Genomic DNA, 20,219 nt, shown 5'->3' with positions numbered 1-20,219 from the left:
GAGATAAGAGGGTTAAAATATAACCCTTAGATTAATCAAGTAAGAGAAAATTTGGGGTTTAATCAAGTGAGAGAAAATTAATTTAAGGGTTATATTTTAACTCTCATATCTCTCATAATAATTTCTCTCTCACTTGATATGCTCCCATATATATATATAAGTAAATAAATAATAATTATTAGTACGGTATACAACTAATTAATAGTTGGTATAGGATATCTTTATTAAATAGTGATGGGTACCTGATTTGATTTAATTTCCACAACAATATTACGTTTGTGAAAGAATTTGGTAACATATTAATTATTGATAAAATTATTTTTTTAATTATGAACCTAATTGACCAATAAATCCTTGATTCAAGTTGTATTTAACTCAATTTAGGTTTATATATTGTAAATAAAAAAAAGTGATTAAGGGAAGAACTAATTCCACAAAAAGTGACTTGTCGAATCTTTGAAAAAGATTAATTATGAATAAAATCAGTTAATATTTCGTGACGATTTTTAACTATATAAGATTAGCTTAATTTAGTTGTGTTGTTCATAGTTGTTTGTTAATTAATTTTAGCACTAATGGATGATTTTGATGAATATTTTCTGTTCCTTCTCATTTGGCTTGCTCCAATCTTCTTGTTACGTGCAATCCTCACTTCGTTTCGCATCAAAATGATAGCTTTTGTGTAACATCCTGAATTTTCTTGTTGATTATTATTTATTAATTAAAGGGGTTTTATAGAAGCTTGTATTAATTTAAAATTATTTATGAAAATTTTTATAAATTCTATTTTAGGCTGGAACGGGCTGTTCCAAAAGTGGAACGGGCCGTTCCAGACAATGAAAATAAGTTGTTTTTGAGGGACCAGAACGGACTGTTCCAAAAGTGGAACGGGCCGTTCCAAAGAAGAAAAGGACCCATTTTTGTATTTCCAGAACAGGCCGTTCCCAATGGAAAACGGGCCGTTCCAAGGTTATGAAATTGCCTAAAGACCTTAGTTGCAAACGAGTCGTTCCAACTATGATCAATCAGTGTTAACGTGAACATCAGAACGGGCCATTCTGCTTTTTGAAACGGGTCGTTCCAGTTGAAAATTTTGCACAGATTCGAAGGATCCGGAACGGGCCGTTCTGAATTCAATACGGGCCGTTCCGGGTACACCAGGTTGCCTATAAATAGAGGGGCAGGGGTGAAAAATTTGTATATTGAGTGAGAAGGCAAAATCTTAGAGAGAGAAAGAGGAGAGAGAGAGAGAGAGAGAGAAAGAGAAAGAAGCACTAGTGCAAAAGAGGCTTTTTATGTCTGTATTTTTACGTCAGACTACAACATATCCGACGTAAAAATGACGCGGTGGCATTTTTGAAAATAACGCAAATTTTTTTATGTCGGACAACAAAGGGACCGACGTAAATTAAACAATCTACGTCGGACCTCAGCTACAACCGACGTAGATTGTTGAATTTACGTCGGTCCCTTTGTTGTCTGACGTAAATGAAGTTGAATTTTTGAATTTAAGTTGCGTAGCGCCTCTCCTTCTTCACCAGATTTCCTTCCCGCTCTCCCTGCTTCGCAGCCAACACGTAACGCCTCTCCATTCTTCACCAGATTTCGTTCAGATTTTGTTCAGATTTCGCCGCCAACACGTAACGCCATTGTTTGGGAGCATTCAGATTTCGTTTTCGTTCTTCGCTCATTTCCTATGTTCGAAGGTTCCTTTCTTATCTTCTTCCCTCCTTTCTTTATTCCGTTCGAACGTATCGTAATGTTTATCTGGCTGCAGACAGGAGCAGAAATTTGTACAAGGCCTTTTGGGTTTGGAGACGCAGTCCTGGGTTTATCAAGCAGAACGGGCCGTTCTCCAAGCAGAAAGGGCCGTTCTCCAAGCAGAACGGCCGTTCTCCAAGTAGAACGGGCCGTTCTCCAAGCAGAACGGGCCGTTCTGCTGCACTTGTTTTCTTTTTTTTTTTTAAATTTTGTATGACTTTTTACGTCGGACCTTGGCATGTCAGACGTAAATTTACGTCGATTTTCACGCCCCGACGTAAAATTTACGTCTCCCGCTTCTACGTCGGACGTTTCTATGACGTAAAAACCCCTAAATAACCGACGTAAAATGCTTATTTTGTACTAGTGAAGGAGAGAGAGAAAGGAAGAGGGAATCCAGAGGAGGAGGCCCTGCCCAAGTTCCAGCTCCGCTTATCCAGGTAAGGGGGGAGTGAGAAACCTCGCTCAGGGGTGTGGGGATAATTGTTGGATAGTTTGTTTATCGGATTGGCCCCCAATCCCTTGCCGTTGTTCTGTGTTATTTTCTTATTTGCTCTAGTTCTAGCTTTTGGTGCAGCTTTAGTTGCTACTGCTGGTGCTCCAAACACATTCCAAAACCTCAATGTTTCATCCGCTGCTGCTGATGCCACTATGCAACCATATGGACTCTGAAGTAACATGACATTACACCAATTAGGAAAATACTCAAAAAATAAGAATCTAATCAGGTTTGTCACCCTTTAGAACAAAAATCTTGAAACAAAAGAAACCAAAAAAGTCAGTGTTCATTTAGTTCAAGCTACTTTTTATAACACTCAAAATTCAAGAAGGTACAGAGAATACATTCTAAAATAAATAACATAGCTAACATAGAAAGGGGAAAGAAGGCTACCTCTCCACTAGCTTCATCATCTTCATTATTCACTTCAGATTTGGACTTGTCCGATTCATCATCATCAGTAGAGCTTGCCTGGCAACATTATAGAAAATAAAGTATATAAACAAGACGGTCAAAACACCACACAGGCACACACAACAGAACAACCGAAACATGTTACTCACCTGTTTCTTATCATAAGCTTTCATAAGTTTTTCATACTCAACTTTCCTTTCTGCAGCCTTGGCTTCATATGGAGCTTTCTCCTTTTCATTCAAGGAGAGGAGTCAACATTAATTAAACAATAAATCCTTCTTTAATAGAATGATTTCATTTATATATATATATATATATATATATATATATAGATTCTGATATACTGGAATTTAATTGAAGAAACATTTGCTTACATACTTAAAATTATACCCGAAAGAATCTAAAAGCACAACAAAGAGTAAATTAATTTAAAAGATAACAAAAACGTGTCATTATTTATCACAATTTCAGAACTTACAGCATTGGACAAGGACTTCCATTTCTCTCCTCCAGCTTTCCCAACCTTCAATCAAAGAGTGAAGCAAACAATTTAGATGTTTATTCAAAAAGGGTACATCATCATTGAAGATGAAGCAATTTGACATGTAACTTACAACTTCTACACCCCTCAAATGAGGATTCTCATCCTTAAAGGTCTTCTTGAACTCCTCACTACCACAGACCATGAAACAAGTCATGTAATTTTCCAAAGGAGATATATAATAAAGTAAAGAGAAAAGATAGATACAAACAGGAACACAAAGAAAGCACTGGATGGTCTCTTAGGCTTGTTGGGGTCTTTCTTGGCCTTCTCCTTCTTTGTCTTTGGTCCTCTACTCCTTTCAGGCTTAGCAGGAGCCTTCCGCTTTCCAACCTTTCTGAAAGCAATAGAAATATATGTTCCATCACTACACTATTCATGTAACAACTGGATGCACCATCAAATATGCATAATCAGATAATAATATAATGTTTAGATATTAAAAAATGCGCCCGAATGCCAACACCCTGATCAACAAAGAGATGCAAAGTTATATGAAAAATCAAAATGCCTCAATAAACTTCACCAAACTGTAATGGTACAAAGAGATGCAAAGTTATATGAAAAATCAAAATGCCTAAATAAATTTCACCAAACTGTAATGCTACAGGAACTCGAGAACTAACCGGTCATAAACAGGCTTCAGAGCTTTTTTTGAAGTCTTCGCTGCTCCCTTACCCTTTGCATTCTTCATTTTTTAAGCTCCTGTGACAAAAAAATCTACAACAACAAAAACAAGGGTATGAAAAAATTTCAATAAAAAGAGACAAAAGATGGATAAAATTTCAAACAGTTAAATAATAAAATTAGCTTAATACATAAATCAAGATCCCCAGTAAAATCAGGATAAAATAGATGCAACCAACTATGAATTTAACTGAGACTCACCAAATGTTACTTGCAAACCTAGAAATCCCCCTTATAAAAAATCATTAGTTTGAAACTTTGTAGCAACAACACAAATCACACATGCACACACAAAATATTAGGTTAACTGTTGGTGACCAAAAAAGGCACGCCGTGCCACTCTCATTTTAAAAAAGAAATTAGAAAAAAAAAGTAGACAGAATAGTTATTTAAAAAGTGTGCGGTGATTTGTAACATGTAATTTACAAGAAAAAGTAGTAACTTATAAAGGAATAGTAATAAACCTCACCCCCCAACAAACAAACAAACAAACCATAAACCGCAACAAATAGTCTTACTCTTACATCAATATCAAATTAACTAACAACAAAAACAACAATAGTCATCTACACCCTTAACAGGCCTAGCCTTCTTCTCTAACTCCTCTACCAAACTCTATACACTTTTATCAATCCCTCTTTTGAGAGAGACAGGGTTAGCCCTAGAAGTCACACTTAGAAGCCCGAGCTTAATTATCTCGCGCGCAAGAACCGAGGCCGTGGTCGTCCCATCACCCGCAGAGCCTTCTTCATGATGCAGCTTATGTTGGCGATGGAAAGGTACCTGTCTTGCTCGCAGACGTTGGAGTGAGGGCTGTGGTCGCCGCTCTCGTGGCTGCCGTAGCCGGGGCTCGCAGGACCCTCCGCCATGCTCGCCGGAACCCTAATTTGAGAAAGGGAAAAAGGGAAAACATGAGGCGAAACCCTAGAGAGAGGGAGGAAGGGGGAATTTTAAGAATACCTGAGAAAGGAGCACAATGATTGTTGAGGAGAGCATGAGGAAAAGGATTTTCATCCCTCACGAGCGTTTGGGTACCGTGATGTTCTTCGAGGATTTGGGGTCGAGCGTTTGGGTACCGCGATGTTCTTTCATCCCTCATGGTGCTTAAGGGGTTTCGAAGGGTTTCTTTGGAGAGGGTTTCTTGCTTTTTTTAGGGAACGGAGTTGTGGGGTTTGTGATTTTTTAGGGAGGGAAATCACAATTTTTTTTTTATTTTTTTGGAGAGGTAAGCTGTAAAGTTGAAGAGGGAAATTCCAGATTTTGGGATTTATTTTAGAGGAAAATTTTTTTGGAGGCAGAAACTGAAAAAATAATATTTAATTAATAGAGGTTATAAACCTCTGCAAATTAAATAAAAAAAATTGTAGTTTTTAATAAATTAAGGAGGTTTTTGAAACCTCCACAAAATAACCTCCACTATTTAACATTTTTTTTGTAGTGCAGGTGTACCTTAGGGTCACCAGTGATGATATGTGAATCTTCCTTATGGCGCCACATGCATGCATTTATGAGTCGAGTCCATGACATCATAGCATGATAAATGAGTATATATGTGATATTGATTATTTATGTGTATTGTTTACATGTGATTTATATTTGTTGTGTGTGTGCTATCTAACCTTTATTTCTTCACCTAAAACTGAGTGAGATGTTTCTCACTCCCTTTTTGTTCTTGTATATGTTTAAATTATGTTGCAGGCGATCATTATCATGAGGATGTTGGTGATGAGGCTGAAGGGTTTAGTTGGGTATGCTCTGATAGGATGTGACATCGGGCATAGCTAGGCTTATTTTTTTGGGATGTTATTGTTTTAAAAGCTTTAATTTTCTCTTCCTTTGTAATTTTGAACGTTCTTGAGAAAAGACCAAAATGTACATCTTTGTCATACTATTTTATTACATGATTCGAAAGTGATATATTAATTCCTAACTAGGAGGCACTGCCACCTTTACTGGAATTAATATATATTTTCCTTTATATGATTTCTTGAGTTTTAATACTTATATTTGACTTTTTATGATTGATGAGTTACGAATGTGAATCTTCTACCTTATGAGATTTGAAACAATTGTTTTATACATGAAAGATGTTATTAAACTATGAAAGATTTTATTTACTCAAAAAGAAAAAGAAATTATTGTTTACATTTATTGTGTATTAACGTTGGGGTAGAGGGTGTCACATTTAGTGGTATCAGAGCAGGTCGATCCAATCAACCGAGTTATGTACTTATCATGATTCTGTTGTGTACTTTGACAGTGTTTTGTTTGTTGTATACTTTGATGATGTTTTGCTTTGATAATGATGATGATGATGTTCTCCTTGTGCTGATATTGTAGAGTTTGATATTGTTAAGTTATTTTGTAATTCGAGGAATGATAGTTATGATAGTGTTAGCTAATACCATTATGACCGCTCTTCTTCATTCTTATGATTGCTTATTTGTTTGATACTTCTTGCTTATGTAAGAAGTAGTGGCTGAGTGGTATCGCTTGTGTTGCAAGCATATGTGTGAGTAGTAGACGAGATATTGTGCCAATTATGTAGGGGCTATTGAGGCCTTAGATTTGGGTAAGACATTGATTTTTTTTAGTGTATTAAGAGTTTACGATTGGTGAAATTTTTGAAAGCTATAGTTGTAGCGATTAAATCCAAGGATGATGTATGTTGAAAATTGGAGTTTTGGTATTCTTAAGGAGAGATTGAAGTGTTGATGATTTCTAGAGTTTGATGGTTGCATGTGGATTTTATTTTCTAAGCCTTTTGTACTGAATATGTGAGTTGTTTGGTTTAGATTTATAGTGGGAAACTTTGATATGAATTTTAGGTGGAAAGGAGTAAGTTTGAAAGGATTGAGGTATTTTGTGGCCTAGATGTTGATGCGTAGGGGATGTTTGCACTCCAGTTATAGCTACTTTGGTGATCAAAGGTCTAGTTGTAAGTATTGAATATATCTGTGATGATTTTTGAATTTTTAGCTAAGAAGATGATCTTTTTAAAATCTCATGTCTCCCTAAGAGTTGTAACTTATTCACTTAGCTTTCTTTGGTGATAGGTTAAGATTACGTGGATGAGTGAAACTCTCTATGTGTTGTTTTCTTTGATAGTTGTTGAAAGGAAAAATAGGCTGTAATAATGTTTTCGGTTAGTAGGCAATGCAAGGATAAGAATTGACTTTGTTAAGATGTTTTGGGGTGTTTTCTTGTGGATTGAGAGGTTGTTTAAGGTTGTATGATGCTATGTGGTAAAGGTTGTTCATGTACATGCTTATGGATGGTATATATGAAGGTTTATAGTAGGCATTCTAATATGACTTGATATGCATGTATGTTGATATGTGGATAAATGACTTTAGGGATGAATTAATGAAGGTTGTGTGTTTAATGAGATTGACCTTAGGATGTGATATCATCATATTAGAGTTAAGGGTGAAGATATATCCAAGACAGCATTACGCCAAGTTATCTAAGTATGAATTTCTATTGTATGAGGTGAACTTTATAGGTCTTGTAATTTTTAGTGGAGATATAATGTAGATCTATCTGTGGTAGAAGTTGTGCTTAAGTGAGGAGATATCTAAGCCAGTTAGTGAGGATAAGAGTTTATGAGGTTAGCTTGTTATTATTGGAGATTTATTGAAGGAATTTCTAGGATAGTATTGTCCTTAACTATATTCACTAGGAGAAATATTGTCTTTATGTGGGATAGTAAGTATGAGAGTAGTTCCAACTCTTATGGCAAGATTGACTAGTGATAACATTACCGGACTCTAGTAAGTCTTATGTGGTATAGAATGATGCTTTGAAGACGGGTTTGGGTGGATTATTCCCATGACCTTGAATTAGAGGTTGTAATAGTTACGCTTGAGATTTTGGAAACATTACTGGTATAATTCTAAGCTTGAGGTATTTAGTAATCATAAGGATCTTAAATATTTGTTTGATTCGAAGGAGTTGAATATGAGACAGAAGAGATAGTTGGAAATTGTAAGGATTAGGATTTTAATCTTAGTTGTTATTTGGGTAAATCTAAAGTAGTAGTTGATGCTTTGAATAGAAAACATCTATATTTATTCATCTTTCTTTATGGTTAAAGAGATGTATCTTTTAGCGCAAATTAGGAATTTAAGTTTGACTTGTGAAATTTCTCCTAGTAGTGAGAGACTAGGTATGACTTGAGTAACGAGTAGATTGTTGAAGAATATTGGATAAACATAATTAGTTGATTCATTTTGTGGCAAGGTGTGAGGCTATAGGACAAGCTAGTAAATAAGAGTTTTCCTGAGGTATTAATGAAGTGGTAAGACTTGAAGACCGAGTATGGGTACATAGTGAACTTACACTTAGGCTTCTAATCCTTGGAGAGGGTTATAAAAGTAAAACTAATATAGTGACAAATGCCCTGAGTAGGATGAGCATTCATCTATCATTTTGATGATATAAAGGTTGGATTCGATTGAGGATGTTAGAAACTTAAGCGTGATGTGTGACCTCACCCTTAGGAACATTGAATTGAATATATTGGAAGGATTAATAGATGAATGGATGAGATTAGAGGACTCAGGAGTTAGATTCTTTCTTAGTGACCCAAGTGGAAAAGATTAGTAGGGATATACATAGCCCTTTACAAGTGGAAGTTGATGGTGTTTTGGGGTTCAAGGATAGAATCTATGTGCCTAGTAAACTCAAATTAAGGAAGATGATCTTAGAGAAAGGACATAAGAGTACTCTTAGCATTCATTTAGGAATTACTAAAATGTATCAGAGTGGCGCAGCGGAAGCGTGATGGTCTAAGGTGAAAAGAGAATTAGAGGAGATGGTTAGAGTTTCTTAAAGATTATGACTTCCAATTGAATTATCACCCCGGTAAGGCTGATGTTGTAGTTGATGCTTTAAGTAGAAAATCTTTGAGAGTGTTTTCTTTGATAATTAGGAAATTGCATATGATTGAGGAGTTTAGGAAGATGAGCTTAGGGTGTAAGTTGACCTCTAAGAGTATTAAGTTGAGAGCTTTGAGAATGACTAATAGCTTGATAGATGAGATTAAAGAAAGTCAGAAGGTAAATCCTTTCTTATTGAGTCAAGTAGAGAAGTTAAATCAAGGTGTAGAGAGTTAGTTTAGATTTGGAGTGGATGGAGTTTTGAGATTTAAGGATAGGTTGTGCATTTCTAATGTGCCGGAGCTTAAGAGAGCAATCCTAGAAGAAGGTTATAGGAGTAGTTTTAGTATCTATCCAAGAGCCACTAAGATGTACCGAGATCTTAAAAAGATGTTTTGGCGGCCCAAGATGAAGAAGGAAGTGGAGGAATTTGTGTATGTTTGCTTAGTATGTTAAAAAACTAGGCAGAACACCAAAAACTTTCAGATTTATTGCAACCTTTAGACGTCCTAATTTGGAAATAAGATTCTGTATTTATGGACTTAGTTGTAGTTATGTATGATATTCTTAAGAAATTTGATCTTATGGATAGGCTTACCGAGTTTGCGCATCTTGTACTTATGAACATTAGACATTTCTTGGAGAGATTGATAGAGTTGTACATCAATAAGGTAATGAGTGCTACATAGGAATTAGAAAGCAAGGTGCGAGAAACTTATCCATTTCTGTTTTTAGGTAAATTTCGGGGACGAAATTTCTAAAAGGAGGGGAGAATTGTAACACCCTGAATTTTCTTGTTGATTATTATTTATTAATTAAAGGGGTTTTATAGAGGTTTGTATTAATTTAAAATTATTTATGAAAATTTTTATAAATTCTATTTAGGCTGGAACGGGTTGTTCCAAAAGTGGAACGGGCCGTTCCAGACAATGAAAATATGTTGTTTTTAAGGGACCGAAATGGGCCGTTCCAAAGAAGAAAAGGACCCATTTTTGTATTTCCAGAACGGGCCATTCCCAATGGGAAACGGGCCGTTCCAAGGTTATGAAATTGCCTAAAGACCTTAGTTGGAAACGGGCCGTTCCAACTATGGTCAATCAGTGTTAACGTGAACTTCAGAACGGGCCGTTCTGCTTTTTGGAACGGGCCGTTTCGATTTTGGAACGGGCCCTTCCAGTTGAAAATTTTGCACAGATTCGAAGGATCCGGAACGGGCCGTTCTGAATTCAATACGGGTCGTTCCGGGTACACCAGGTTGCCTATAAATAGAGGGGCAGGGGGTGAAAAATTTGTATATTGAGTGAGAAGGTAAAATATTAGAGAGAGAAAGAGGAGAGAGAGAGAGAGAAAGAGAAAGAAGGAGAGATAGAAAGAGAAAGAAGGAGAGAAAGAAAGGAAGAGGGAATCCAGAGGAGGAGGCCCTGCCCAAGTTCCAGCTCCGCTTATCCAGGTAAGGGGGGAGTGAGAAACCTCGCTCAGGGGTGTGGGGATAATTATTGGATAGTTTGTTTGTCGGATTGGCCCCCAATCCCTTGCCGTTGTTCTGTCTTATTTTCTGTTTGCTCTACTTTATTTCTTGTTGGAAATAATAAATGATTATGTAATCCCAATCCCTTGCCGTTGTTCTGTCTGATTTTCTATTTGCTCTACTTTATTCCTTGTTGGAAATAATAAATGATTATGTCATTAACGTTAAAAATGAATAAGTTTTAATATGAATAAGAATGCCCTTTGTGAATTCCTATGCGAACCGTATGAGGAGTATTTATGACATGACCATGTGAAATATGGACAAATGACATGAGACCTAAGAATGGACTATTAAGACAAACTATGATTATGAGACTATGACAAATGAGGACATGATGTACTAAATGAAATTATGTAATAAATTAAATGTTGAGTCAATGAGATTATGAATATATGACATGCATCATATGCATATATTACTCCAGGTGTGCCGTTGAGGCCGCATACCCACGATGTAACAGGCTAATAAGGTGTACCTTATGGTCACCCACGATGTAACAGGCTAATAAGGTGTACCTTATGGTCACCCACGATGTAACATGCTAATAAGGTGTACCTTACGGTCACCCACGATGTAACATGCTAACAAGGTGCACCTTAGGGTCACCCACGATGTAAGATGCTAACAAGGTGTACCTTAGGGTCACCAGTGATGTAACCAGGTGTACCTTAGGGTCACCAGTGATGATATGTGAATCTTCCTTATGGCGCCACATGCATGCATTTATGAGTCGAGTCCATGATATCATAGCATGATAAATGAGTATATATGTGATATTGATTATTTATGTGTATTGTTTACATGTGATTTATATTTGTTGTGTGTGTGCTATCTAACCTTTATTTCTTCACCTAAAACTGAGTGAGATGTTTCTCACTCCCTTGTTGTTCTTGTATATGTTTAAATTATGTTGCAGGCGATCATTATCATGAGGATGTTGGTGATGAGGCTGAAGGGTTTAGTTGGGCATGCTCTGATAGGATGTGACATCGGGCATAGCTAGGCTTATTTTTTTGGGATGTTATTGTTTTAAAAGCTTTAATTTTCTCTTCCTTTGTAATTTTGAACGTTCTTGAGAAAAGACCAAAATGTACATCTTTGTCATACTATTTTATTACATGATTCGAAAGTGATATATTAATTCCTAACTAGGAGGCACTGCCACCTTTATTAGAATTAATATATATTTTCCTTTATATGATTTCTTGAGTTTTAATACTTATATTTGACTTTTTATGATTGATGAGTTACGAATGTGAATCTTCTACCTTATAAGATTTGAAACAATTGTTTTATACTTGAAAGATGTTATTAAACTATGAAAGATTTTATTTACTCAAAAAGAAAAAGAAATTATTGTTTACATTTATTGTGTATTAACGTTGGGGTAGAGGGTGTCACATTTTGTGATTCTATAGTAAAAGAACTTCAACTTTCTATGGCCAATAGTTTTGAATTATTGTGGTTGGTTGTTAATAATTTGACAAACATACTAAAATTACATGTAGTCAAATAGATAAAAGTCAAGTATGTAGTCCATCCAGACTTGTGTAATACTAACTCAAATTCAATTCAATGCTAATTATGAAATGATTAGAATTAGAAATTGATTGTGGAAAATTTAATTGACTGGATTCTAAAGAAAATAGAAAAATTATGTTTTATGTTTTTAAAATGTATTAGAAATTGTAATTAAAATAGTTTATGATTTATGAAAAATAAATATGTTAGAATTTCATTTCACTAATCATCCTCAAATATATAATAATCATTTGCAAATTAAATTTAAATTTTTGTTAATTCAACTAATAATTAATATATTTTAACATTAATTTCATAGATGAGAAATTTTAAAAGCCTTAAATATTATAATTTGAATTCCTTAAAGAAAGCTATTAAGATATTTACATCAAGATCAGAGGTCTAAACATTGACTAAATACATTATTTTTTTGCATGTTTTTCTATTTGTACATATATATAATTTTTGAAAACCCTTTGGGTTAATGGAAAATATAATATTACAAATGAGATTAATTTACAATTTAGTGAGGTTGGAGATATGTGTCAGGAAGAATATGTGTGTGTACATAATTATTATAGAAAATAAAACAACATTCTCTCTTTCTTATTGTAAGTAAAGCTAGCATGAAATGTTGAGTGTGATTGTATTTTTGATGGAGACCATCCATGACAGATTTACACACCATTAGACTTTTAACTAGGTCCATGATTAAGAGGGTTGAGGAGGCTTCTATAAAGGAGATGCTTGTTATACCTATGCTCTATATGCACATTGAGTATGATTCCTCTATTTAGTCTCATAGTCTCTATTGTACATATTTTGTATAGTTTGAGTTCTTTTCCCTTGTACATAGTAGATACATGTATAGGTTTATTTTTGTCTTTATATTTGTAAGGCACCTACTTTATCTTTCTTTATAGGTCATATCCTTAGGATTTTAAGGTATGTTGCTTAGAGACTTTTACTTCATTTGGCTTTGTATTAAGGGTTATAGATTTTCATATTTTTAGCTTTGGTAGTGGGGTAACAAGTAATAATTGTGTAAATGAAGCTAGCAATTTGGCGTTTAGTGGGTATAGGCCAAATTTTACATATTAGACTTGTTCTTCTCCATTTAATACAAGGATAATTGATTTAATTAGGTCTCACCATCATTTGGTGAACCTAACTAAACCAATTTCCAACTTTTTGGATTGTATTAAGTGAAGGAAAGAAAGCTAGGCCACCCTTCCCTTTTCCTTGGCCGAAAATTGCAAGCTTCTCTAACACATCTTGCCACTTGGATTTCCAAGGGGACAAGGTGACACTTGGTACTTTATGATTAGCTCTTCTAGATCTAAGTGTTTTGTTATCTCCCTTGGCAAGTGTACCAAATCGTGTAAGTAGTTTAATGAAAGTATGAGTATCGTCTTCCAAGGGACTTGCGCAACACTTTACAAATTCACTTGTTATACTAATTAAGCTACTGGAAAGCAATAAGAGTGCAATTTGTTGTAGTAAATAATGTAAGCAAATAATATGAATTCTTTTTGGTATTTTGGTAAACACTTAGAGTGCAAACTTGATTCTAATGCAATATTAATAAATTGTTGGGGTTTGACTTCACTATACCTTCCTCTCATGTTTATCATTAAGCTCACAGTAGTTATTATTCAGAATTTATCAATCACTCTCAAAAGTAACCAACCCTAATCTCTTACAAGTTGGCATCTAAGTTGCTAACTTAAACTATTAATCTCTTGCATAGTTTAACCAAGAAACCAGCTTTAAAAACCAGAGTTTAAGAAAGACAAATGGCATTTACTCTATCTCTAGCAATAAGCACCATTAGCTGCTCTATTTCATTTCAAATATTTAAAATCATTTCTCAATCTCTTAAAAACCTCAAGTTCAAGTTAATGGTGTGAAGTTAGCAAAAAAACACACAGAAGGGGGGGTTGAATGTGTGTGTACAAAGGTTTTTAAAAACTGTTTTTGGAAAGGTGCTATTTTTGTTTGAAAATAATGTTTCAACTGCATAAGGAAAGTACAAGATTGATTAAAAGGAACTGCGCGTCAGATGATTCATCGTCTGGCCAAAAATGGTTTTCTCAATTAAACAAATATAATTTCGTCTAAATGTTGTGTAGAAAATAGGTAGTAGTGAACAAGGTTTTTCAGAGAGATGAGTTAATATGAGTAAAACTACGTTTCTAAAATAAATCACAATAGACAAAGTTTTTATATTGGTTCACTCATTCTGAGCTACGTTCAGTCTCCTTCAACTGAAGGGTTCCACTAATCACAACGGATTACAAGTATTCTTTAACCACTTCTGGTTCGTCAACCTCACTTGCTGATGTTAGTATTCTTAAACCACTTCTGGTTCCCCAAGTATTCTCAACCATTCCTGGTTCGTCAACCTTACTTGCTGACGCTAGTATTTTTAAACCACTTTTGGTTTCACAAGTATTGTTTTGCTAGCCTCTTCAGGCTTTATAGACGATGATTGTTTTGAGTGTGTTTGTAACTCTTACAGAGATAATGAAGATGGTTGCAACACTCACTAAGGTTTTCAACCCTAGTTTTACAAGAAGGTGTTTTGAGTGTGTTTGTAACTCTCACTACTAGAAAATTGCAAAATAGCGACCGAAATTAGCGACCGAATTTTATCAGTCGCTATTTAGCGACTGATTTAGCGACCGATTATGAAAAATCAAAATAGCGACTGATTTAGCGACCAAAATAAGTCGTCGCTAGAAAATCGATCGCTATTTCAGTCGCTAAATAAAATTTTTTGATATTTTAGCGACGGAATTAAATTCAGTCGCTATTTCGGTCGCTAAATTATTAATTTTGACTTTTTTAGCGACGGAATTAAATTCGGTCTCTATTTCAGTCGCTAAATTATAAATTTTGATTTTTTTTAGCGACAGAATTTAATTCGGTCGCTAAATGTTAGTTAAAATTAGCGACGGAATTGAATTCGGTCGCTAAATAGTAGTTCAATTTAGCGACAGAATTGAATTTGGTCGCTAATTAAATTAGAAATGATAATTTTTTTTAGCGACGGAATTTAATTCGGTCACTAAATAATAGTTAAAATTAGCGACGGAAATAAATTCAATCGCTAAAAAGTAGTTAAATTTAGCGACGGAATTGAATTCGGTCACTAAATAGTAGTTAAATTTAGCGACGGAATTGAAATCGGTTGCTAAGTATTAGTTAAAATTAGCGACCGAATTGAATTCGGTCGCTATTTCGGTCGCTAAATTAGAAATTTTGATTTTTTAGCGACGGAATTTAATTCGGTCGCTATATCAGAAATTTTGATTTTTTTTAGCGGAATTAAATTCGGTCGCTAAATATTAGTTAAAATTTGTAACGGAATTGAATTTGGTCTCTAAATCAGAAATTTTGATTTTTTTAGTGACATAATTAAATTCAATCGCTAAATATTAGTTACAATTAGCGATGTAGTTCTATTCGGTTGCTAAATATTAGTTAAAATTAGCAACAAAATTCTATTCGGTAGCTAAATATTAGTTAAAGTTAGCGACGAAATTCTATTCGGTCACTAAGTAAAACTTAAAAAAATTTATAAATTGCTTAAAAGTGATGATAATATTTTTGTTGAGTATCAATCCCATTTTCTTTTTTTTGTAAGAGCAAGACATTAATTTATATTAAAAAAAATATTTATATGCACTCCTACATAATTAATACCAATAGTTATTTATGTGAAAAAATATTTAGAGGTTTTTTTTTACGATTGGATTTTTAGGCAGTTTTTTAATTAGAGTATATGAATTTTAAAATTTCTTATTTATTTTGATCTATATTTATAATATATATTTCTAACTTATGATAACTTTATTTTTAAATGAATTTTTATATTTAAATTTTAAATTAGTATTTTATTAATGATTGATAATTAGAAAATAAAACAAGGATAAATACATTTTTTGAATTTTATATCTTAGATTTAATGAATAAATATATTAAGTTAATTAATAATTTATTTAAAATGTTAAAATTTAATTTATAAAAATGATATTTTAAAAGAGAAGGGTTATAATAACATCGGTGTAACTTTTACTAAGTATTACATTGCTCAATAACTTTATATTAAATGTGAATTTTATAAATTCAACCGTTAGATTGAAAGTTTTTTACTCTTAGATCATATATACAAAATCTTATATGAATTCAAGATGATTTGATACTTCATTCTTGTAAAACAAAATTGACGTAATATATTCATTTCAAATAAAATATGAGCACTTTGATTACTTTTAAGTTGTTGTTTAATTTTAACAAAAATTTATATAAACATATAAAGTGATATGAACTTTCAATCTATCGGTTGGATTTACAAAATTCACATTTAATATAAATTTATTGAGCGGTGTAATACTTAGTATAAAAGTTATACCAGTGTTATTATAACCCTTCTCATTTTAAAATATATAAATTATTACTTAAACTTTTAAATTTATAATAAATAATTTAAATTGTATCATAAAATTAATTTTAAATAGAAATAAGTAGATTGTTAATTATAAAAGTAAGTATATATATAAATAAAGATTAATTAAATATAATATAATAATTATTATTAGTAATATAATTATTATATATTTATAACGGTCTAGATATACCAAAATCATAAGGATCCAAAAATAATATAAGTATGAGATTGGATAGTTGAGGATGACTTAAATGAATTAATTTGTACTACTTATACTAACAACATGCATTTACTTTTCGGTAGCTTATCTCATAAGAACTTCACAGTTAAGCGTGTTTGACTTGGAGTAATGTAGGGATGCGTGACCTTCTAGGAAGTTTCCAAAAATTGTGTAATTAAGGACAAAACATGCTAAAAACTTAAGTATTGTGAAATAAAATCCTTAAGAGGCCAAATATGAGTGGTTCATAGCGACCAAATTTGCGACGTCTATAAAATTTAATAAAATAAAAAATAAATATTTAGCGATCGATTTATTCGGTCACTAATTTAGTCTCATACACTTCAATCATTTCAACCATTTAGCGACCGAATTAGCGACCGAAATTTTTGGTCACTATTTTTCAGTCGCTAAATAGCTTAGCGACCAGGGTTTTAGCGACTGATTAAATTCGGTCGCTAATTCGGTCACTAAGGTATATAGCGACCGATTTTTGCAATTTAGCGACCGATTTTGGTGGTCGCTAAATTGCATATTTTTTGTAGTGTCTCATAGAGAGGATAAGATGATTTCTACATTCACTAAGATAGGTTGTCTTAGTTTTACACAAATATTCAACTTTTGCACAAGAAGAGAAGTAAGATTGTTTTGACGCTTCGTTTTTGCTTGTTGCTTGTTGTTTTTTCTCTTCTATTTCTTTTCTATTCAGCTCTTGATATTTATAGCCTTGTGTTGGATCTGTCTGTTATTTGAATTTGAATGTGTCCGTTGAGGCAGAGATTTTTGTTGGTGTAGATAAGCATTCGTTCATGGCTACACAAATCTTCTTCATTTAATGCACTTGATTTTGTATTAAATGCTTTGCTTGCTCAGTTTGTCTTACATGAAGTCCTTTGCATGATTTGTCTCCTTTTATTTCTGACTTCAATCATGCCCTAAGTATGTTTGTCATTTTTCTGTCATTATAGCTGTGAAGGCGTTGCTTTTCTAAAAAGTATGTGTACTTGCTCTGACACACGCAGTCTTGACTTGTGGATTCACGCTCTTGCATTTTTCTCCAGCCGCCACACACCAAGAATGATTCTCCTTGCTTCTCCCTCGAAAATCCCACTTTTAGGTCATAAAAGCTTTTGTCTTATGTGAATAATGACATGTTAGCACAATCCACGCTAAGTGTGAGATGCCATGCTAAGCTTAAGGATGGGTCTGGAGTGAAATGAGGTTCTGGGATTCCCATGCTCAGTCCCAATTCCATGCTCAGCTTGAGGGTTAAATTTTTCTTTCAGTGATTCTCTGCCAAGATGAGGCTAAGCGTGGATCTGAGGCTTAGCTTGGGGACTTAACCAAAAATTTCTTCTACTTTGAGTTCATCACTTTGTCCTTGGCTTCCTTCCTCCTTTCCTAACTTTCTCTCAAACTACAAAATAACAACCAAATACTTGTGAGTTAAAAACATGATTCAAAGACAAAATGTGATCACCTAACAATTTAGATATGTTTTGCGTTAAAAACAAGGTCTAAAGCAAGGAAAATTGATATAAGTGCTTCAAATTAGGCCAAAAACTTAATGAAATCATAGCACTTATCATGTTCCAACATTGTCTCTACCTTATATATAGGTTCCTTCACATGTAAAACTCACTTTTAATGATACTACTGAGTTTGGCCAAGAATTTACTCTCAAATTCTCTCTCTCAAAAGTCTAAATTCTCTCTTGATTTGCTTCCAATTCTCTTATCCTCTTCCTAAGAGGGTGATGAGATTTGAAGTAGTTTATCTTCTAGTTAGAAGTGGCACCACTTGAAGAAAGTTCTTCACCATTGAAGGTGAGTCCAAAAGTTTCCTCTTTCATTAGAGATCTTGAAGAAGCTTAAAAAGTGTCAAGAAGTCAAATAAGATTTTAAAAAAATGAAAAAGAAGTTACATCAATCTAGCTAGTTCTTTTCCTTCAAATTTCCATCTCATACATATCTTATTGTGTCATGGTTAGTAAACAATGAGCTCTAAGTGAAATAATTTTTCAAAACTCACTCTTTTCTACATGGTTAATTGATATATGGCATCTAAGATGTATTGTGACGTATATCCTTATATTTTCTTACATGATTTAATACAAGAATTTTTGTTTCAAACTTATGATTTATTTTAATGATATTTTTATGTCGGATATTTTTACCCAATTTAATTGTAAATATTTTTCAACTCAAAATCAATATTCAATGTTAAAGATTACCACAAAGCTATTTTATCGATAATTTTATCTTTACATCAACTAATAAATTACTCTTTCTCACTATCTCTTTTATTATTTTTTATTTAATTTATATATATATATATATATATATATATATATATATATATATTTACTTTCAGTAAACATCTAACTAATCAATAATTATTTATTTCAGGAGAAAGGACTACATGCATGTAGGAAAGAAACCAAGAAGACAAACTACTAGAGGACCACTCGCACGTAATAGCAAGAAATCAACAACAAGATTATAATAAATAATTCTAAAATGTACGGATTATAATAATTTATAAGGATTATAATGATCATCAACAAGGAAATAATTTTAAAAGGACGGATTATAATAATCACTTTCATGCTATATTATACGTAATCATATCGAATATGATAGATTTGACTAATCAACCAACTTATCAACCTTTAAATACATAGTATACAACAAATTTTACTAGAAAAAAGATGCTTGTTGTGTTCCAGCAATTCACTACTTGAATTTCTCTTATTATACATGCGACTTTTCTTGCAAATTTTTTATAAAAATTCGCAGGAAACGTTGTTCTTGCAAATTTTCCTGCGAAATTTTATCTGCAGATAATACCTTCATGGATAATATTTTTTTGTGAATTTTAAAATTCGCAGGAAATTTTACTGCGAAATTTCTTGCGAAAAAAATTCACAAGAAAGTTTCCTACAAAAAAAATTTGCAAGAAAGTTTCCTGCAAAAAAAAATTCGCAGGAAAGTTTCCTGCGAATTTTTCGCAAAAAATTTTGCAGGAATATTTTTTACGAAAAAAATTAAAGAAATTACTATAAATTCTATCAATAATTTTTCAACTTTCAAATGCTCATAATAAATTCATCCGAAGCATTTGTTTCCATGCCTCCAACATGTGATACATAATCTTTTAAATTCTAAGATTGTAGATTATAAGCCTAACATTCAACCATATAAATCAACTTGTAAGGTAAGTGTTACCCTCAACTTATATATTCTTTAATTGCTTTTATACCGTATGGGGGCCGACCTGGCCGAATACCCGACTCCTCGAATACTCGGGCCGAACACCCGACCCCTCGAACACTTGGGCCGAACACCCGACCCCCTCGAACACTTGGGCCGGATACCCTCAAACACTTGGCCGAATACCCTAACATACCGATCACCCGAGAATCGAACGGAGTACATCGGTATGCTCGGCCAAAACCATGTGCCGGCCCCAAGATGATTTCAAAGAGCTTAATTAACGTAATGCATTGGATTAGCCCCCTAATTTCCCGGGGCCCAGTCCCTAATCACGGCCCAATAAGAAGTCCTATAAATAGAGTCCCAACGAGGTACGTAACCAACTTTCAACTACCGCATTTATTACGTCGAGCACTTACTTGAGCGTTGGAGTGTCTTTGCAGGCACCCCCCCTTTCACATCGGACTACCCAGATAGGAACGAGAAGACCGAGACTC

The 20,219-nt window shown here is 33.6% G+C and overlaps 1 protein-coding gene across 7 annotated transcripts in view; it reads right to left on the bottom strand.

The window, feature by feature from the left end:
* Positions 1–5,138, bottom strand: part of LOC145949504 (high mobility group B protein 3) — a 45,554-nt gene extending 40,416 nt beyond the window's left edge. For 3 of the 7 annotated variants that reach the window (XM_083059484.1, XM_083059485.1, XM_083059483.1), the window contains exons 1-8: positions 4,863–5,137; positions 4,686–4,784; positions 3,842–3,935; positions 3,427–3,552; positions 3,289–3,346; positions 3,153–3,197; positions 2,824–2,904; positions 2,654–2,731 (exon numbers count right to left, since the gene is read on the bottom strand). In XM_083059484.1, the coding sequence (XP_082915610.1) occupies positions 2,654–2,731; positions 2,824–2,904; positions 3,153–3,197; positions 3,289–3,346; positions 3,427–3,552; positions 3,842–3,909 (456 nt within the window). In that variant the 5' untranslated portion in view covers positions 3,910–3,935; positions 4,686–4,784; positions 4,863–5,137. Of the gene's footprint in view, positions 1–742; positions 2,430–2,653; positions 2,732–2,823; positions 2,905–3,152; positions 3,198–3,288; positions 3,347–3,426; positions 3,553–3,841; positions 3,936–4,685; positions 4,785–4,862 lie in introns of those variants that run through there. The other 4 variants (XM_083059487.1, XM_083059486.1, XM_083059480.1 and 1 more) reach the window with 3 other exon arrangements.
* Between the last annotated feature and the right edge of the window lie 15,081 nt (positions 5,139–20,219).

This window comes from Cajanus cajan, chromosome 7, assembly GCF_000230855.2.
Source record: "Cajanus cajan strain Asha chromosome 7, NIPB_CcT2T_4, whole genome shotgun sequence".
NCBI classification, from domain to species: Eukaryota; Viridiplantae; Streptophyta; class Magnoliopsida; order Fabales; family Fabaceae; genus Cajanus; species Cajanus cajan.
This window is presented reverse-complemented; position numbering and strand designations above follow the sequence as displayed.